The sequence below is a fragment of the Podarcis muralis genome, chromosome 17 (genome assembly GCF_964188315.1).
Source record: "Podarcis muralis chromosome 17, rPodMur119.hap1.1, whole genome shotgun sequence".
NCBI lineage: Eukaryota > Metazoa > Chordata > Lepidosauria > Squamata > Lacertidae > Podarcis > Podarcis muralis.
The window spans coordinates 3191576-3210099 of NC_135671.1; the positions used below are offsets into that span (position 1 = coordinate 3191576).

The window sequence follows — 18524 nt, forward strand, 5'->3', positions numbered from 1 at the left end:
TTAGACCACAGCTCCACCCGTGTCCCAGCTATGATCTCCTTGAGGATGCGGGGCATCTTCCGTAAAGGAGAAGATGCTAATGATAGTGACCACCCCATGCCAGTCCCATACCTGCATAACATCCAGCTTCTTCTTAGTGGTCTCTATGAACTGGCAGATAGCCATGTAGATGAACTTGTACTGTGCTTCGGTCTGCACCATGCCTGAGCGCTGGGAGCGAACCATCTGAATGGCCTTTGGGATGTCGATATCACAGTCAAACCCTGGAAGGAAGAAAAAGGGGGGGAGGGAGGCGGAATGTGGATAGCTCAGTTGGTTAGAGCGTGGTGCTGCTAGCACCAAGGTTGCAGGTTCAATCCCCGCTTGGGGCTGGACTAGATGATCCTCAGGACCCCTTCCAACTTTGATTCTACAGTGTAATAAATAAACGGGGGAAGAAGTCGTTCAAGACTTACAGGCCAATCGTAAGCAAGTGGCACTGAAAAAAACAGGGCTTGCTCCCAAGTAAGCATGCATGGGATTGCTGTCTTTACTTTTCCTTGCACACGGCACTAAGAGAAGCATATAAGTTATGAAATATAAAACAACATCACATTCCATAATAAAATATTCTGTAGCAAGCATAGGAAAAATGAAGGCCATGATCCAGGAAAGTACATTGATGTCCCACTGATTTCATTAGGAGGGATGTGCAGCCCAATCCTATGCATGCTTACTCAGAAGTAGGTCCTGCTGAATTCATCCGTGCTTCCTCCCAGAGCTGGCAGCAGCTTTAGACATGTGCTCAAGTCTCCCACTGAGCTCAATGCTCATCCATGAATGGTCGAGATACACCTATCGAAGACATCTAGCTGCTGCAGGTGGGATAATGCTTCCATAATGTACAAATGTTTGTACAATATCCAACATTGAAAAATTTTCTGGCAGAAGGTCATAGAGACGGTCGACATGACTGTACGGAACAATCTTAAATTTGCAGAGGAGATTGTCCTTTTGAGTTATATACCCAACACATGGAATCTAAGAAAGGGACAATATAAATGGACTCCCCGCGGCCTTCGTACGGCAAAAAGACAGGTATTGATGAACTGGAAAAATAAAGATGAGGATCCCTTTAACGACTGAAGATATGTACAAGCTTGCTACACATGAACAAGTTGTGTACAAACGTAGACTTGCCATGGACAAATTTAACAATATTTGGTTAACTACAATAACAATTCCCCCCTTTTTTGTAATGTACACAATATCTTTTTTGTTGTTCTGTTCTGTTTTCTAGATGGGTACTATTTCTTGTTTCTTCTTCTTCTTTGAGTCTTATTTTACTCTGTGCACTTGTAATTTTGTACTTTTTTACTTTTAAATAAAGAATACAAAACAACAACAACAACAACAACAACAACAACAAGATGCCCATCTTTACCCAGGCTTCCCCCACGCCTGCTGTGCTGCTACAATGTTACTTTCCTATTGATTATTGGTTTTAGTTCATGGTTATAATGTAATTTGTACTGGGTTTTAATTCACCCTTGCTGCTCAAGAGGGCAAACAGGGGATGGGAAGTCCTGTGTCATTTACGGGACAGGCTTTGGTCCCATCTATGTGACCAGGAAGGCAAGGGGCTTAACCCTGGCCAGCGGCAAAGAGGGACCAAGGAACAGAATGGCCACCAGGATTCAAAACAAGAAGTGACCTAACCTTTGATGGAGATCAAATCCACAATCATATCGATGACTATGATGGTCCCGGTGCGACCAATCCCAGCACTGTAGGGAGAGATGGAGATTAGGGAGACATGCAGAAAACAGACAAGGCTTCCCTTGCTAGAACCTACCAAGCTGCAGTTAGTCCAAGACTGTGGTTAAAGCAGCAGTCTCTGGACATCTGCATTTCCCTTCCCAGGTTGCCTTTGTGCCCCCAACATCCAGTATAAGGTAAAGGTAAAGGGACCCCTGATTATTAGGTCCAGTCGTGACCGACTCTGGGGTTGCGGCACTCGTCTCGCTTTACTGGCCGAGGGAGCCGGCATACAGCTTCTGGGTCATGTGGCCAGCATGACTAATCCACTTCTGGCGAACCAGAGCAGCGCACGGAAACACCGTTTACCTTCCTGCCAGAGTGGTACCTATTTATCTACTTGCACTTTGACGTACTTTCGAACTGCTAGGTTGGCAGGAGCAGGGACTGAACAACAGGAGCTCACCCCGTCACCAGGATTCGAACTGCCGACCTTCTGATCGGCAAGTCCTAGGCTCTGTGGTTTAACCCACAGCACCACCCACATCCCAACATCCAGTATACTTAGGTATCTGTTGCCTCTATATAGGGAGGTTTCACTTAGCTCTTATGGCTAGTGGTTGCTGATAGATCCACCGCCCTCCGTGAATCTGCCTTGTCCTTTCGGAAAAATTATTTTACGTAAACATCCCTGCTTGAGAGATTAACAAATAAACTACAGTTGACATGTGGGTAGATCAAAGAAGATGGCTTGACCCCAGTGTGGTTTAATTTCATAGCATATGGCAGTATTCCAGAAAATGAAAAATCCCTCCCCCATAAGAATTAGGCTCAATCTGGTTGATCTAAATTTAAACCTAGATTATTATATTCGCTTTGAACCCCCTCCCATGTTCATTAATATACCAACACTTTGTTTCATTGGTAACGCAACAGGAAAAGTGACTATTACTCATACTTAATCTAAGCACAACAACCACAAGGGCTCCTGATCAGGCTACGCGATGTAGAATGTTATCTGTTAATTTTCTTCTATCCTGTTTCATATTTGTTTTTGTTTAAGGCAAGTTCATGAACCAAGAACTTATACATTGACCACTAATAATGAACCAAATGTTGCAGATATTACTGCGAATTTTTTACACTGTTTTTGTGATATACAAATGGCATGAGAGGACTTGGTCTGTTTATTTGTATTATTTATTATTCCTATTATAAAGCCCAATAAAAAGTTAGTCCAAATAAAAAATAAAATAGCAGTGATCAGCACTTCTTGCGGAATGTACCTATTAAGACTTATGAGCGGATGCCAAAATTTATCGCTGGTTTATATACCGGCACTGTGATATTTTCCCAGTTTATTTTACTGATCGTTAGAGAATAGTTTTCTGTTTGCTGCATAAAAGGTAAAGGTAAAGGTACCCCTGCCCGTATGGGCCAGTCTTGACAGATTCTGGGGTTGTGTGCCCATCTCACTCAAGAGGCCGGGGGCCAGCGCTGTCCGGAGACACTTCCGGGTCACGTGGCCAGCGTGACAAAGCTGCATCTGGCGAGCCAGCGCAGCACACGGAAACGCCGTTTACCTTTCCGCCAGTAAGCGGTCCCTATTTATCTACTTGCACCCGGGGGTGCTTTCGAACTGCTAGGTTGGCAGGCTCTGGGACCGAACGATGGGAGCGCACCCCGCCGCAGGGATTCGAACCGCTGACCTTTCGATCTGCAAGTCCTAGGCGCTGAGGCTTTTACCCACAGCGCCACCCGCGTCCCTGCTGCATATCCAGCCGTTAATTCACAATGGTGCCAACTCACTCACCTGCAATGAACTATTATGGGTCCAGCTCCAGGGATGCTCTCCTGCTTCTGGTTGACTTGGTCAAGGAAGCCCAGGACTCCTCCAGGCTCACTGGGCACTCCATGGTCCGGCCAGCTCAGGTACTGGTAATGCCAGATGTCTCGCACAGCCTCACTCTGGCAGGGGGCAACAACATCACACCCTCATGTGGGTTCATGCATGCAACTCCTTTGTCTAGCTCTCAACCCACCGGCTTGCTCTCTCCCATCACGCTTACAGTTAGAGAAAGCAACCCAACGCTCTCCTAACTCTCTGATGGCTGGAGGAACGAGATCGGCCCAGCTCCTCTCTGTCTGTCTCCCAGAGGCTTTGACGACTGTCTCCAGAGAGGGGAGGCAGACAAATCTGACCCCCGAGGGACAGTCCGCAAGCAAGTTCTCCTGCACAAGCCCCATAAGAGGCTTTTATTTCAAGAGGAGAACTTTAGACTGGATGCAACCCATCTCTTATGCCACCCCCCAACTGAAGTCCATCTGAAGAGCCTGGTGGGCCCAAGCAGATTTCTGCTGTCTCCACATATTGGCTATTAGAGGAGCTTCACATGTTAAGATGCAATTTGTCTGTCTGCTGTACCTCAGGTTACATACGCTTCAGGTTACAGACTCCGCTAACCCAGAAGCAGTGCTTCAGGTTAAGTACTTTGCTTCAGGATGAGAACAGAAATCGTGGCAGCAGCAGGAGACCCCATTAGCTAAAGTGGTGCTTCAGGTTAAGAACAGTTACCACTGTAATTGTCCCAGAGCCAATTAGTAACAGCGTCAGTGTTGCACAGGCCTTGAGGTCCCAGATTCACGAAGGTGATCAGGCGAAAAGGGCAAGAATGGAAATCTGAAGCTCTGGAGTCACTTGGAGGAAAGCGAATGAAGCTGCTGACAGAGGCATTGTGGGATGGGATGGGGGAAGAAAGAGGAAAGGCAGAACCAGCAGCAGACATTTCAGGGGACTAGCAATTCTTTTCGTAGAATATATATGATTCATGTGCTCCGTTATTACAGAGGATGCAGCTGGCATCACAGCCAAACTGCAGCACCCCAGTGTTTTCGTGTTTTGTTTTGTTTTTTAAAAAACTTATTTATTAATTTTTCACAAAGAAAAAAATAACTTTGCAAATTTTAAGATACTTTACAAATTTTATATACTTTTAAAATATTAAAAGTATGAGTAGATTGTGTGCCAGAGATGGAGATGGAATAGCAAACATCGAGGTGCTGGGCAAAGTGCTGGGATATTTTTTTCCTGCAGGTCCTTATTTTCAGCAATACTTGTAGCAATCAGGGCCATCTTTACCCAGGTGTACAAGGGGTGCGTGGCACCTGGGCGCCGAATTCTGGGGGGAGCCAAATGTATACCTACTGTATACCACCGGTCCCTCTCAATCGGCGGCAATGGAGCAAAAATCTCGGCCCCCTTCCTCCATCGCTTTGATGCTCTGTAACATCGTTGTTACAGGTGAGCGATTCCCCCCCCTCAAAAAAAGGTCAATGGAAGTTAATTTGGGGGCACCTAAACTCAATTTCGTGACAGCAGCCACGAAATTAAAAGACGCCTGCTTCTTGGGAGATGGACAATGACAGGGCTAGACAGCATCTTGAGAAGTAGAGACATCACCTTGCCAACAAAGGTCCGTATAGTTAAAGCTCTGGTTTTCCCAGTAGTGATGTATGGAAGTGAGAGCTGGACCATAAAGAAGGCTGATCGCTGAAGAATTGATGCTTTTGAATTCTGGTGCTGGAGGAGACTCTTGAGAGTCCCATGGACTGCAAGAAGATCAAACACATCCATTCTTAAGGAAATCAGCCCTGAGTGCTCACTGGAAGGACAGATCCTGAAGCTGAGGCTCCAATACTTTGGCCACCTCATGAGAAGAGAAGACTCCCTGAAGAAGACCCTGATGCTGGGAAAGATGGAGGGCACAAGGAGAAGGGGACGACAGAGGACGAGATGGTTGGATAGTGTTTTCGAGGTTACCAGCATGAGTTTGACCAAACTGCGGGAGGTAGTGGAGGACAGAGGTGCCTGGCGTGCTCTGGTCCATGGGGTCATGAAGAGTCGGACACGACTAAACAACAACAACAAACTCAATTTGGGGGCACTGTACGGATCTTTGTACCCCAGCGGCACATATGCTAAAGTCGGCACTGGTAGCGATAATAGTAGTCACTGAACGTTCTCCAGGCTTGGTGTACTCACATTGTGGACTGATGAAAGGCAGAGCTGTCGGAGTTTATATTCTAAGGCATCGTGTTCTCCGATGTTTTCCACAATGTACGGCCCATACTCTTTGCTGCTGCCCACCTCTGGCCAGTAAGGGACACATTTGTTCTGTTAGGAAACAGAAATCAGGTTTTGATGGGTGGCAGAGGGAACAACTGGAATCTTTGGCAGGCCTTGAATGACTCCTGCAAGGTGACATAACTTATGGATATATTGGATAAGTATAAACGAGATGTTATTCAGGATGCAGTTAATCTAGAATTGTAGAGGACCCACGTTTGGGTGGAGGGAAGTCTTAATACTTTACTATATAATTTTATTTTCAGCATTCAAGCATTTTTTCTTCTCCTTTTGTACATCACTGATGTGAAATGATAATTGCGATGTATACTAAAAAAATCAATAAAGATTAAATACCTCCCAAAAAAGAAAGAAAGTGGGAAGAAGATCACAGCTGTCCTCTTCACCTAAAGCAAAACTTGGAAGGAAATCTACCAAAATAACCACCTGAGGATGGTGAGAGTTCAATTACATGCAAACAGCACACGGGTAATAAAAAAACGATTTGACTACTCCTTCACCAGAGTGATTTGGGAGACAGAAGCAGCGGCAGGGAGACAGGAAGGAAGTCCTTAAATCAGGGATAGTCGATGTGGTCCCATCCAAATATTGCTGACAATAACTTCTGTCACCTCAGGCTATTGGCCATCCTGGCTGGGGCTGATGGGATATTTATATGTAATTAATTAATGAATATCCTGCCCTTTACCCCAAAGGAGCATTCTAAAAACATCCTAAAAACCAGTGACCTCAGGGTTGCCAGAAACAGTGAACTTCCAGCCATCCAAAGTCTGGGTGTTTGTTTATTTATTTATTTATTCCTTCCCACCCCCCTCCGGAAGTCAATAATGAGGGAGACAAGCACACCTCACTAGGGACGGCATTTCGCAAATGAGGGACTACTGCATCATTCTCTTGGCTCTTGGTTTGTATCTTTCCACAGTCCTGGTTTCCCCACCACTGAAAAAAAACCCTGCCCCCCCAACATCCACTTTCCCACCTTGTGCATGTGAATAATAATAATAATTTATTTATACTCCGCCTCCCCCCCCCCCCCCGGCCAGAGCTGGGCTCAGGGCGGCTAACACCAGTAAAAGTACAGTAAAAACATAATAGGAAAGAAAAACCAATTTAAAATACAGGTTAAAATGCAATTTAAAATGCAGCCTCGTTTTAAAAGTAGCCCATAGATCAAAACTATAAGGGGAGGGAAACATAAGGGTCAGACTGAGTCCAACCCAAAGGCCAGGCGGAACAGCTCTGTCTTGCAGGCCCTGAAGAAAGATGTCAAGTCTCGCAGGGCCCTAGTTTCTTGTGACAGAGCGTTCCACCAAGTCAGGGCCAGTACTGAAAAGGCCCTGACCCTAGCTGAGATCAATCTAACCACCTTGCAACTTGGGACATCCAAAATGTTGTCATTTGTGGACCTTAAGGTCCTCCGTGGGGCATACCAGGAGAGGCGGTCCCGTATGTATGAGGGTCCTAGAGCTTTAAAGGTCAAAACCAGCACCTTAAACCTGACCCTGTACTCCATCGGGAGCCAGTGCAGTTGGTAAAGCACTGGATGAATGTGATCCTGCGGCAAGGACCCCGTAAGGAGCCTCGCTGCGGCATTCTGCACCCGCTGGAGTTTCTGGGTCAGCTTCAAGGGCAGCCCCGCGTAGAGTGAGTTACAATAATCAAGCCTGGAGGTGACCGTCGCGTGGATCACTGTGGCCAGATCAGGGCGGGGAACCCCACAGGTCAGCAAAGTGGCAGGAAGCGAAGGGTTAACATGAAAAGGTGAAGCAGTTCTCTGCTAGAACTGAGTTTTGCGGCAAAGAAATTGGCAGTTGTGCATCATTTGTGTGGAATGTTTGGCAGCACCTCCAGCCCTATAAATCTTCCAAGGGAGTTTCTCACAATTCTGGAGGAGATTAAGACCAAGCAAGAAAGATGTAATGTATGCTGAGAAGGTGGAGGAATGGATGGAGAGGAATGTCCCCCCCCCTTGCCCCTCCTTACCCTTCCTTTCTCCACTTCTCGAGTGGTCATCACAATGATGCGCGAGTTTTCTTGCCACACCATCTGCCAGAAATCATTGGTGGTGGCATCTAGGCAACCTTGGCTGGCAATGTAAGTTTTGCTGCATTCCTCAGGGCTGAATAGCTTGTTCTGCAAGTGAGCAAACAGGTAAAATATAAAGGGCCTGGAGCAAAAATCCGCCACCACCGCCACCACCCTTCTTTCTGGAAGACATGACTCAGCTCCTCACCTTGATGTAGTTGGCATTTATATAATCTGACCCAGGATCTCTGTCTTGGAGGATGACTCGAGAGTGGTCAACTAAAAGAGGAGGCAGCACAGTTAGTATGTCTCTTAAGGAATGCCCTATGCAACAGGGGCTTTTGCAATCCACTCTCTTCAGGGCTCAAGATGCAAACAGAGGTTGCAGCATGTGTCCTGTGACCGGGGCTGGATTTAGGTTTGATGAGGCCCTAAGTTACTGAAAGGGGACGCAGGTGGCGCTGTGGGTTAAACCACAGAGCCTAGGACTTCGCAATCAGAAGGTCGGCGGTTCGAATCCCTGCAACGGGGTGAGCTCCCGTTGCTCGGTCCCTGCTCCTGCCAACCTAGCAGTTCAAAAGCACGTCAAAGTGCAAGTAGATAAATAGGTACCACTCCAGCGGGAAGGTAAACGGCATTTCTGTGCACTGCTCTGGTTCGCCATGCTGGCCACATGACCCAGAAGCTGTACGCCAGCTCCCTCGGCCAATAAAGCAAGATGAGTGCCGCAACCCCAGAGTCGGTCACGACTGGACCTAATGGTCAGGGGTCCCTTTACCTTTACCTTAAGTTACTGAAGGTAATGGGGCCCTTTATATGTCCAGCTGCCCTTTGTCAACAACAAATCGTCGCTGTCCACAGACACTTCCGGGTCACGTGGCCAGCGTGACAAGCTGCATCTGGCGAGCCAGTGCAGCACACGGAAACGCCGTTTACCTTCCCGCTAGTATGCGGTCCCTATTTATCTACTTGCACCTGGGGGTGCTTTCGAACTGCTAGGTGGGCAGGCGCTGGGACCGAGCAACGGGAGCGCACCCCGCAGCGGGGATTCGAACCGCCGACCTGATGATCGGCAAGTCCTAGGCGCTGAGGTTTTACGCACAGCGCCACCCGCGTCCCGGGTGGCTGGTGACTATCTAATGCTTATTAGATGGATTTCCCCCAAATTGATTTCTGAACTTCGAATTTTATTGTTATTCATGTTTTTATACTGTATTTTATGCTGCTTTTACAATTAAGTGTTTTAAATTTGTTGTTAGCAACCCTGAGCCCAGTTTTCTGAACCGGGAAGGGCGGGGTATAAATAAAAAATTATTATTATAATATGGTAATTTATGGACCTACACAACACAAAACACTGTTGCTGTATGTAGGTTTTATTTTATTTGTTTTTTATCTTATATTTTGGAAATGTACATCCAGTTTTTCCCCCTTTAAATATTTTGGAGCCCCCCAAGAGAGTGGGGCCCTAAGCTATAGCTTGTTTAGCTTATACGTAAATTCAACACTACCTGTGACCAGTGCTATTTTTCTAGAAAAAGAGGTCCCAGAACTCACCATGAACACCTCCCTCATTCTCCTAGAATGGCAATGGAGCCCACCTGAGAGGTGCCGGAACTGAGTTCTGGCTGAAAAAGAGCACTGCCTCAGACTCCTCTGGCACCTGATTCTGTGGCCTGTGTAGGCCCAGCTTCTGGGTCAAGATGATAGGTGGAACTCCAGACTCACATGGCAAAATGTTCTTATAGCGGTTCTTGCCCTTGTTTTCTGGTCTTTGGCCCTCATGCCGTTCATACAAGTTATTCGTCTCCTGTTTCTGCAAGCTCTGAAAGGGGAAGAGGCATGGAGGAGTGTTTAATAAGGGCAAGCATGGCTTACAGCTGGAGGAGAGAAAGAGATCTAAAAACTGGGGTTCATGGGTTCAGCTTGTCCATGGGGTTGCTGAGAGGTGCTGTTAGCGCTTGCCTGTGGATTGGAGGCAGGAGGCACAGGCAACCTCTCTCAGGAACAAGAAGTGACCAGCAGGAAGCATCTCTCAAGCATGAGGAAGCATCCATGTTCAGCCTCACCCACACCTCCCTCTCTTGCATCAAAATTTAAATAATAAGTCTCTTGGGGAGGTGTTTTTGTTTGTGATGTGCCATACACATCGGTGACACTGAGATAATCTCCAGCACTGTCGCTGGTTGTCTTCCAAGTTGGCAAGGCTCACTTGACATGAACACTAGGGCTGGACAATACAGTGGTACCTCGTTCTGAGTCCGGGATCCCCAGACACTAGACGAAAAGGACGCACAACAAAGTGCCGCTTCTGCGCATGCGCAAAGTGCGATTTAGCGCTTCTGCACATGCGTGAGAGGAAACCCGGAAGTAACCCATTCCGGTACTTCCGGGTTTACAGCAAACGTTCGACAAAATGAACGCTCGACGAGGCGGACTCAAAATGAGGTACCACTGTATATCAATATATCGTCCCAAACCAGTTTGAAGTCCATACTGTGATATCGGTTACATGATGTGTGCTAGGGCTGGGCGATATATCGTCCAAAACCAGTTTCAAGTCTATATCATGAAATTGGTTTTTTTATATATAATTTTTGACCTGACAATGTATTGCAACTCAGTGTGTGTGTGTGTGTGTGTGTGTGTGTGTGTGTGTGTGTGCGCGCGCACGCGCTATGCAAAAATCACAATGTGGGGAAAACTGTGAAACCAGCCAGTGCCTGTACATAGCTCTATCCTTATTTCAGACATTGTGATAAATCAGTATATTGTAATGTTTAGCTGGTGATAGATCACAAAGTTGAAAACCATCTATTGCCCAGCCCTAATCAACACAAAATAGGCTTTAGTGTCATTGGCCTAGAAGAAGAAGAAGAAGAAGAAGAAGAAGAAGAAGAAGAAGAAGAAGAGGAGGAGGAGTTTGGATTTGGTATCCCGCCTTTCACTCCCCTTCAGGAGTCTCAAAGCGGCTAACAATCTCCTTTCCCTTCCTCCCCCACAACAAACACTCTGTGAGGTGAGTGGGGCTGAGAGACTTCAGAGAAGTGTGACTGGCCCAAGTCACCCAGCAGCTGCATGTGGAGGAGTGGAGACGCGAACACGGTACACCAGATTACGTGACTACCGCTCTTAACCACTACACCACACTGGCTCTAGTCCTCTGCAATGCTCTCCCATTAAGAGTTCCAGCAAGTGTCTTCAGCTTTATCCTTTAAACTCCTGCCAAAAACTTTTCTATTCCACTTTTGCAGGCAATTGAGAACACATCTCTCCATCACAGTTAGTTGCTGCCCTCCGATTTTAATTATTTTCTGTTTTTATTATATAGATATATTATTGTAAACTGCTTTAACTTTTCTTAGGATATGTCAGGATGCAAATGACTTTATACATGAATGCATTCTAAAAAGGCTAGCGGTCGAAACAATAAGGTCTTGTGAATGCGTCAGTACACCACCCCCGGTTGAGGTGGGGATAAGCCAAGAACCAGGACAGGAGTAGGGAGTTCCAGACGCCATAACGCATCACGAGGAAGAGGAAGCCCCACCGTTCGCCACTCACATCGAACTCCTCCCAGAAACCTCCTTTGGCAGCTTCTTCCTCTTGGCTTCTCTTCTCAAGCATCTGCACCCGGTCCTCAATATCGGCTGCATTCACCCGGGTGGCGTTGAAAGGCTAGTGGGAGGGGAGGAAAGAAGGAAGGAAGGAAAGAAGGGGAAATGTGAGAAACAAACAGGTCTCTCTGGAGACAAGAAAAAGATAAAGTCAAGGAGCAGAGCTCTCCCACCCACAAACCCAGAATCTGGGCTGCTTATCTCGTTGGTTGCTTGGCGGCTACTTTTCCCCATGAGATGGGAGGGGGAATGGGGGGGGGACATCCACCAAGGAGAGAGAAAAATGATCAGTTGAAGGAGAAGGGGAACATAGAATCATAGAGTTGTTGTGTACAGTGGTACCTTGGGTTACAGATGCTTCAGGTTACAGACTCCGCTTAACTCAGGTTAAGAACTTTGCTTCAGGATGAGAACAGAAATCACGCGGCGGCGGCAGCAGCGGGAGGCCCCATTAGCTAAAGTGGGACCTCAGGTTAAGAACAGTTTCAGGTTAAGAACGGACCTCTGGAATGAATTAAGTTCTTAACCCGAGGTACCACTGTACTGAGTTTGGATCTTAGAACAATAGGCTGGTAGGATCCTAGAGTGCAACAACTGATTGGCCTGCAGTAGCAGCCCAATCAGGCAGAACCCATTGTGTAAATAATGTATATAAAGCCTAAGGTGGGGGGGGGGGGCTTCACTCTCACTGTTTTACCAGCTGCAATAAAGAGCATGAAATCAGTACGTGACTGGTGGTATATTTCAGGAGTTGAAAGGGACCACAAGGGTCATCTAGTCCAACTCCCTGCAATGCAGGAATATTTTGCCCAAGGTGGGGTTTGAACCCACAACCCTGAGATTCAGAGTCTCATGCTCTACTGACTGAGCTACAATCAGTTCCTTCTATCCCAAGGTGTCTCTGTGGCCCACTTTACATAGGGCAGCCCTCTATTTTGAAGGTATCCTCCATTTGAGGACTTTCCAGTCCAAGTCAGGCTGAACAATAAGATTCCAGAAAAAGGGAGAGGAGGAGCCTTGAAGCTGTCCATCAAAATGTTTTTTTGAAAGCTGAACGTCCGACGGGGTTTCTGCAGCTTCTGATTGGCTGCAGGAGCTTCCTGCAGCCAATCAGAAGTCGCGCTTTGGTTTCCGAACGTTTTGGAAGTCGAAAGGACTTCCGGAACGGATTCCGTTCGACTTCCAAGGTACGACTGTATTTTAAAATGAATATTTTAATTCATCTGTACGAGAAAAACTGAAGGAAAAAGCACATAAAAGAATAAAGGGTCATAGACTATTTCTAATAAATTCATACACTGTATCTTATAATGTGTTGCAATTTGTTAAACTATCTTATCACAGTCACTGTAGCATTTTATGCCATTGCTACAGTGACATAAAAAATGTTAAACACCTCTCCAAAAATAAATAAGCATTCATGACTTACTTTGAAACTTCTTGGTCATTAACCCCGAAATTCATATAAACAGTGTTTCTCCCCATTAAGGCTATGTCCTAAATCTTCACTCTTAATTGTTGAAATACTCACACACACACCCCTCTTGTTGATAAAATGACTGTGGTTGCTACATCATTTGTTCACCAGTTTTGGAGTTTACTCCAGAGGGATTCTGTAATGCGTGACCATAATTCATGAAATTACTGTCCGTAGTTTCTTGTACAAGGGCAACTCCACCAGACATTGTTGCTACCATCTGAAAATTAGTCTCTTAAAGTTAATCAGAGACCAGTCTTTCTACTTTCCAGATCTACAGTTAAAACTGATATTCTACTTCTGCTACTTCCTTATTCTGCCTCTCCATACAGCTACAAGTCTTTCTGATCTAATGCCATCAACACTTCCTTATGTATTAGATAATTTCCCCCTTGCCACTGGCTTTAATAAAATCTGTGTTTAAGATAACTCCAGTTTGCCAATTTGATTCTGCTGCATGATCCTTCTTACAACATAACAATAATACTTGAAAGCTGTGGAAATGTGGCAGCTTTTCCCCCATCCTCATCTGCAAAAAAACTTCATATTTTTTTTTAAAAATACATTAGAAATTTTCCACAAATCTGTCCATCTCACTGAATGAAATTTAAGCCAATTACTTGTATTTCCCCAAACTGCTTCGCAATCACAATCCCTTGCAAAAAAAAAAAAAAAAAAAATCCAGCTAAAGGAAAAAGGTTTAGGCCCAAACCATAGATAATCCAATTTTTTGAAAAGCCACGTAACCGAGATGACTTAAAAACAAACAAAAAACATGAATCATATTACTTTCCATAGACCACATCACATAACAACATGGGATAGAAAAAGTTTGTTTTTAATTTGAGGATCCTGGGTTTTGACCCCAACAAATAACATTGTCTAAATTCATTCTCATTAATTGTGTGTCCCTCCAGTTCATAGCTGTCAACGTTTCCCTTTTTTAAAGGGAAATTCCCTTATTCCAAATAGGATTTGTTATGTACTGAGTTGAATAGGATCCAAAATGCAGCATTCTGATTGGTCCTAGAACAATGCAGCAGTATGATTGGTCCACAGGAGCCACCCAATCCAGCTCCAGGTGGAAGTGAATCCGCAACCTGATTGGCCTACAGGAGAATCCCAGAAATAGCCAATCACGTGCGGCCCATTGTGTAAATAATGTATATAAATCAGATATTTGGGGGGAACTTTCATTCCTCACTACTATGAGCTGAATAAAGAGCATGAAATCCACACTCGACTCCGAGTATATTTCAGGATTCCTCGCATGAAAAGGGAAAAGTTGACAACTAGGCTCCAGTTGTTTTAGAGAAACATCTAACAAACGTTATAAATAAGAGAGGAAATCAAATGGGATGGGTAAAGCAGACGTGGTCTACACTTCTCTGTGTATCTCTATATCAGTACCTGTCTCAAATACAGATAGGATCCAGAGGCCTCTTCAATTCCCGTTTTCTTAAAATGCTCCACCAGGTCAGCCAAGCTGCCAAACCTCTCTGTGCCCCCAATTGTGTACTTCCCCTTCTGGAGGAAAATAAAAAAAATATATTATTAGTCATGTCCCTTATATATGTAACACACTTCTCCCGTGCATAATTTTTTGCTGATCAGTTATATTTCCAGTGATCTGAGAGGTTATGACCAGAACCAGTCACAGATAACCCTCACATTTAACATGCATACACCAATTAACACGAGACACAATCAACCAAGACTTTCTGCTGTTGAAATGAATTGGGAGATCTCAAAATACCACTACAGGCAACTGCCATTTTGCATGTGTTTGATGTGCACTGAGCATGCACACGCCATGTTTTGCACTGGAAGAGGAAAGGGCTGGGGCGGAATGGGGTGAGGCAGGATTACGTGTGCTTCACCATAGCTGTCAACGTTTCCCGTTTTTTAAGGGAAATTCCCTTATTCCGAACAGGATTCCTCGCAAGAAAAGGGGAAAGTTGACAGCTATGGTGCTTCACCAACATGCACAATGACTCGGAATGTCATCCCTCCATAAATGGATGTGTGTGCACCTGTCTTGTTTTCTTACGCAACTGCTATTTGTTTCAACAGAGTTCCCCAGAAGAACTTCATGGTGGTTAGTGCCCCATTCATCTAACGCCCATCCTATTTCCCCTCACAGCTTGGTTGTTTAACCAGCTGCAGCAACAGGCACTTAAAGGCAGTGAGAAGATCTAATGCAGTGTGATGGCTTTGCCAGCTTTAGATCGGAAAGAGATGGTTCAAATCCCCACTCAGCCACAAAGCTTACTGCTTGTTCTTGAGCTAGTGACTCCATCTCCATCTCCATCTCCATCTCCATCTCCATCTCCATCTCCATCTCCATCTCCATCTCCATCTCCATCTCCATCTCCATCTCCATCTCCATCTCAACTTACTGCACAGAGTTGCTGACAAGAGAAGTGCAGAATTCGGCAGCCAGGTTGCTCACCCGGGCAAGACAGTTTGAGCATATTACGCCGATCCTGGTCCAACTGCACTGGTTACCCATTAGTTTTCGGGCCCAATTCAAAGTGCTGCTTTTGACCTATAAAGCCTTAAATGGCTTAGGACTGCAATACCCCAAGGACCGCCTCTTCCCATATGAACCTGCCTGGACCCTGAGATCATCTTATGAGGCCCTTCTTCGTGTGCCTCCTCCTCGAGAGGTCCGGAAGGTGGCAACACGAGAACGGGGCCTTCTCTGCAGTGGCTCCCCATTTGTGGAATGCTCTCCCCAGGGAGGTTCCCCATGCGCTTTCATTATACACCTTTAGGCGCCAGGTGAAAATGTTCCTTTTTAACCACGCCTTTGGTTTGCAGAATAAAATCAAGATATAAAATCACAAAATACCTAATAAAAATAAAAACAGCAACCCAATACTGTACTCCCTTCCACAAAAAAACCCAAAAACATTTTAAAATCGGAGTCAAGAGTTGAAAATCCCTGTTCGCAACAATATGTCACGGAGAACTGTAGCCAATGCTTTCGAAGAGAGGCATGGATACTGTTTCTGGTTGAATATCCAACAAAAAAATACTTTGAAACTATACTACACTAAAATGTTTAAATGTGGGGTTTTTTTAGTGTCCTTGAATCTTCCCACCACACTTGCCATTCTCTAAAGTCACACCCTTTGAGAACTAGAGGGTTAGAGTGTTGGACTAGGACCTGGGAGTGGCTGGGGACCCGAGCCAGATGGGTGGGGTATAAATAATATATTATTATTATTATTATTATTATTATTATTATTATTATTACATCCCCACCTGGCCATGAAGCTCACTGGGTGATCTTGGGCTAGTCACTGCCTCTCAGCCAAACATACTTTGCACAATTGGATTAAAATGTTGTTGTTTTTTGTTTTTGTTTTTGTTTTGGTAGAGGGGAGTATTGGGTTGCTGTTTTTATTTTTATTAGGTATTTTGTGATTTTACATCTTGATTTTATTCTGCAAACTGCCTTGAGACCCCCTGGTCTACAAAGGCCTTGGGAGGGGGGATTATTGGTTTTGTTCTGTTCTTGTTTTTATTGTGTAGTCTGTGTTTTTTATTGTATTTTTATATTGTGGGACGCCCTAAGAGCCCCCGGATAAAGGGTGGTATACAAATTGAATATATAATAAGTGGGGGAGGATGAAGTCCTCACAAAAATTCCAAGATGGGAGGCACACAAATGTGATGAATAAAATAGTAATTAAAATTAATTAATAAATTAGGCTCACTGGATTCCTGGTTGTCTCTTAATTTTGAGACCATGAGAAAGAGAAACATGCCATCTAAGGGTGCTGATGGGAAAGAGGTTGTTTTCTGTCTCCCCGCCCCTCAGCCACCTCTCCACAAGTTTCTCACCTCACACATAACCTTGACGTGAGTAACTTTAAGTCGTTCTTTGGGGGTGCTAGCGGCTCCAGTGGCATCACCCCCAGATTTAGGCTGGTCAGTGAGGACAGACAGCACAAAGTCACCCGGCTTGCTGAGGCTCTCGCGAACCAAGAAAGTCCATGGAGCAGCCTTAGTTTGGAGTAAGGTCTCAGCAGCTGGGCCAGAAAGATGACCATGGTACCACCTGGGGAGAAGGAGGGATGAAGAACAGAATCAGGCCACGGAAAAAGAGGGTAAGCATGGCTGAAGCATCGCTGGGGTAACAGAAGCAGCATACGACAAAGCATGATGATGATGATGATGATGATGATGATGATTTATACCCCGCCCATCTGGCTGGGTTTCCTCAGCCACTCTGGGCAGCTCCCAATAGAATATTAAAAACACAATAAAACATCAAACATTAAAAACTTCCCTAAACAGGGCTGCCTTCAGATGTCTTCTAAATGTCAGGTAGTTGTTTATTTCCTTGACATCTGATGGGAGGGCGTTCCACAGGGCGGGTGCCACTTCTGAGAAGGCCCTCTGCCTGGTTCCCTGTAACTAGACTTCTCACAGTGAGGGAACCGCCAGAAGGCCCTCGGAGTTGGACCTCAGTGAACTGAATGATGGGGGTGGAGATGCTCCTTCAGGTATACTGATAATAATGATACAGTATTTACCTAGCAATGATGGTGTTATCAATGTGTTAACTAGTATCTACATAGCACTGTTCCAACTGCTTTCTGCACATTATCTCCTGCTGTGTTTTTAGATAACGAAGTTGGTTAGCAATTCTATTTTAAAGCATTGCTTTCTATCTCCAACCTTGGACTTTGGGTTGCTGGAGTAATGCAGCTGTGCAGGCTGTTTTTTCAGAATTATCTTGTTGCATGACCACCTGCCATTCCCATATTGGAGAAGAGTAAAATGTATTTAGTAATATACACAGGGAGAGGTAAAAAGGTAAAGGACCACTCTGGTAAAGGTAAAGGACCAGTCAAAGGTGACTCTGGGGTTGCAGCGCTCATCTTGCTTTCAGGCCAAGGGAGCCGGAATTTGTCCACAGACAGCTTTCTGGGTCATGTGGCCAGCATGACTAAACTGCTTCTGGTGCAACAGGACACTGTGACGGAAGTCAGAGCGCACAGAAATGCCGTTTACCTTCCCGCCGCAGCAGTATCTATTTATCTACTTGCACTGGTGTGCTTTTGAACTGCTAGGTTGGCAGGAGCTGGGACAGAGCAATGGGAGCTCACTCTGTTGCAGGGATTCGAACCACCGACCATCTGACCATCAAGCCCAAGAGGCTCAGTGGTTTAGACCACAGCGCCACCCTTTTAACACTTTGGAGCAACCATGACAACTGCTCCGGTCATCTCTGCATCACACAACACAGCCAGGGATTTGACAGGCGCAACAGCCACACCAATCAGAAAATCCCCATAAACAATCTGGGATTCATTGGAGTCCGCTAGCCTCTATAAATGGACTGTTGTAATAGGTCCTTCACCCTTCCCGAAAGGAACAGTTGCAGCAAGCCTAAACCTCAACAGGATGTGATCTGATGATGACAAGGGACTAGACCCACTTTCAGATCATCCTCCTTCCCGCTAGAGAAAACCAAACTGACAGTGTGTCCTGCAACATGACTAGA

General features: G+C 45.5%; 1 protein-coding gene across 5 annotated transcripts in view; it reads right to left on the reverse strand.

Moving 5' to 3' along the window:
- Positions 1 to 18524, reverse strand: part of PTPN6 (protein tyrosine phosphatase non-receptor type 6) — a 40812-nt gene that overhangs the window by 4366 nt on the left and 17922 nt on the right. For all 5 annotated transcript variants that reach the window (XM_028712360.2, XM_028712358.2, XM_028712359.2 and 2 more), the window contains exons 5-14: positions 16856 to 17072; positions 14414 to 14530; positions 11474 to 11587; positions 9638 to 9734; positions 8118 to 8188; positions 7868 to 8017; positions 5780 to 5911; positions 3551 to 3705; positions 1699 to 1766; positions 112 to 263 (exon numbers count right to left, since the gene is read on the reverse strand). In XM_028712360.2, coding sequence (XP_028568193.2) covers positions 112 to 263; positions 1699 to 1766; positions 3551 to 3705; positions 5780 to 5911; positions 7868 to 8017; positions 8118 to 8188; positions 9638 to 9734; positions 11474 to 11587; positions 14414 to 14530; positions 16856 to 17072 — 1273 coding nt within the window. The remainder of the gene's footprint in view (positions 1 to 111; positions 264 to 1698; positions 1767 to 3550; positions 3706 to 5779; positions 5912 to 7867; positions 8018 to 8117; positions 8189 to 9637; positions 9735 to 11473; positions 11588 to 14413; positions 14531 to 16855; positions 17073 to 18524) is intronic.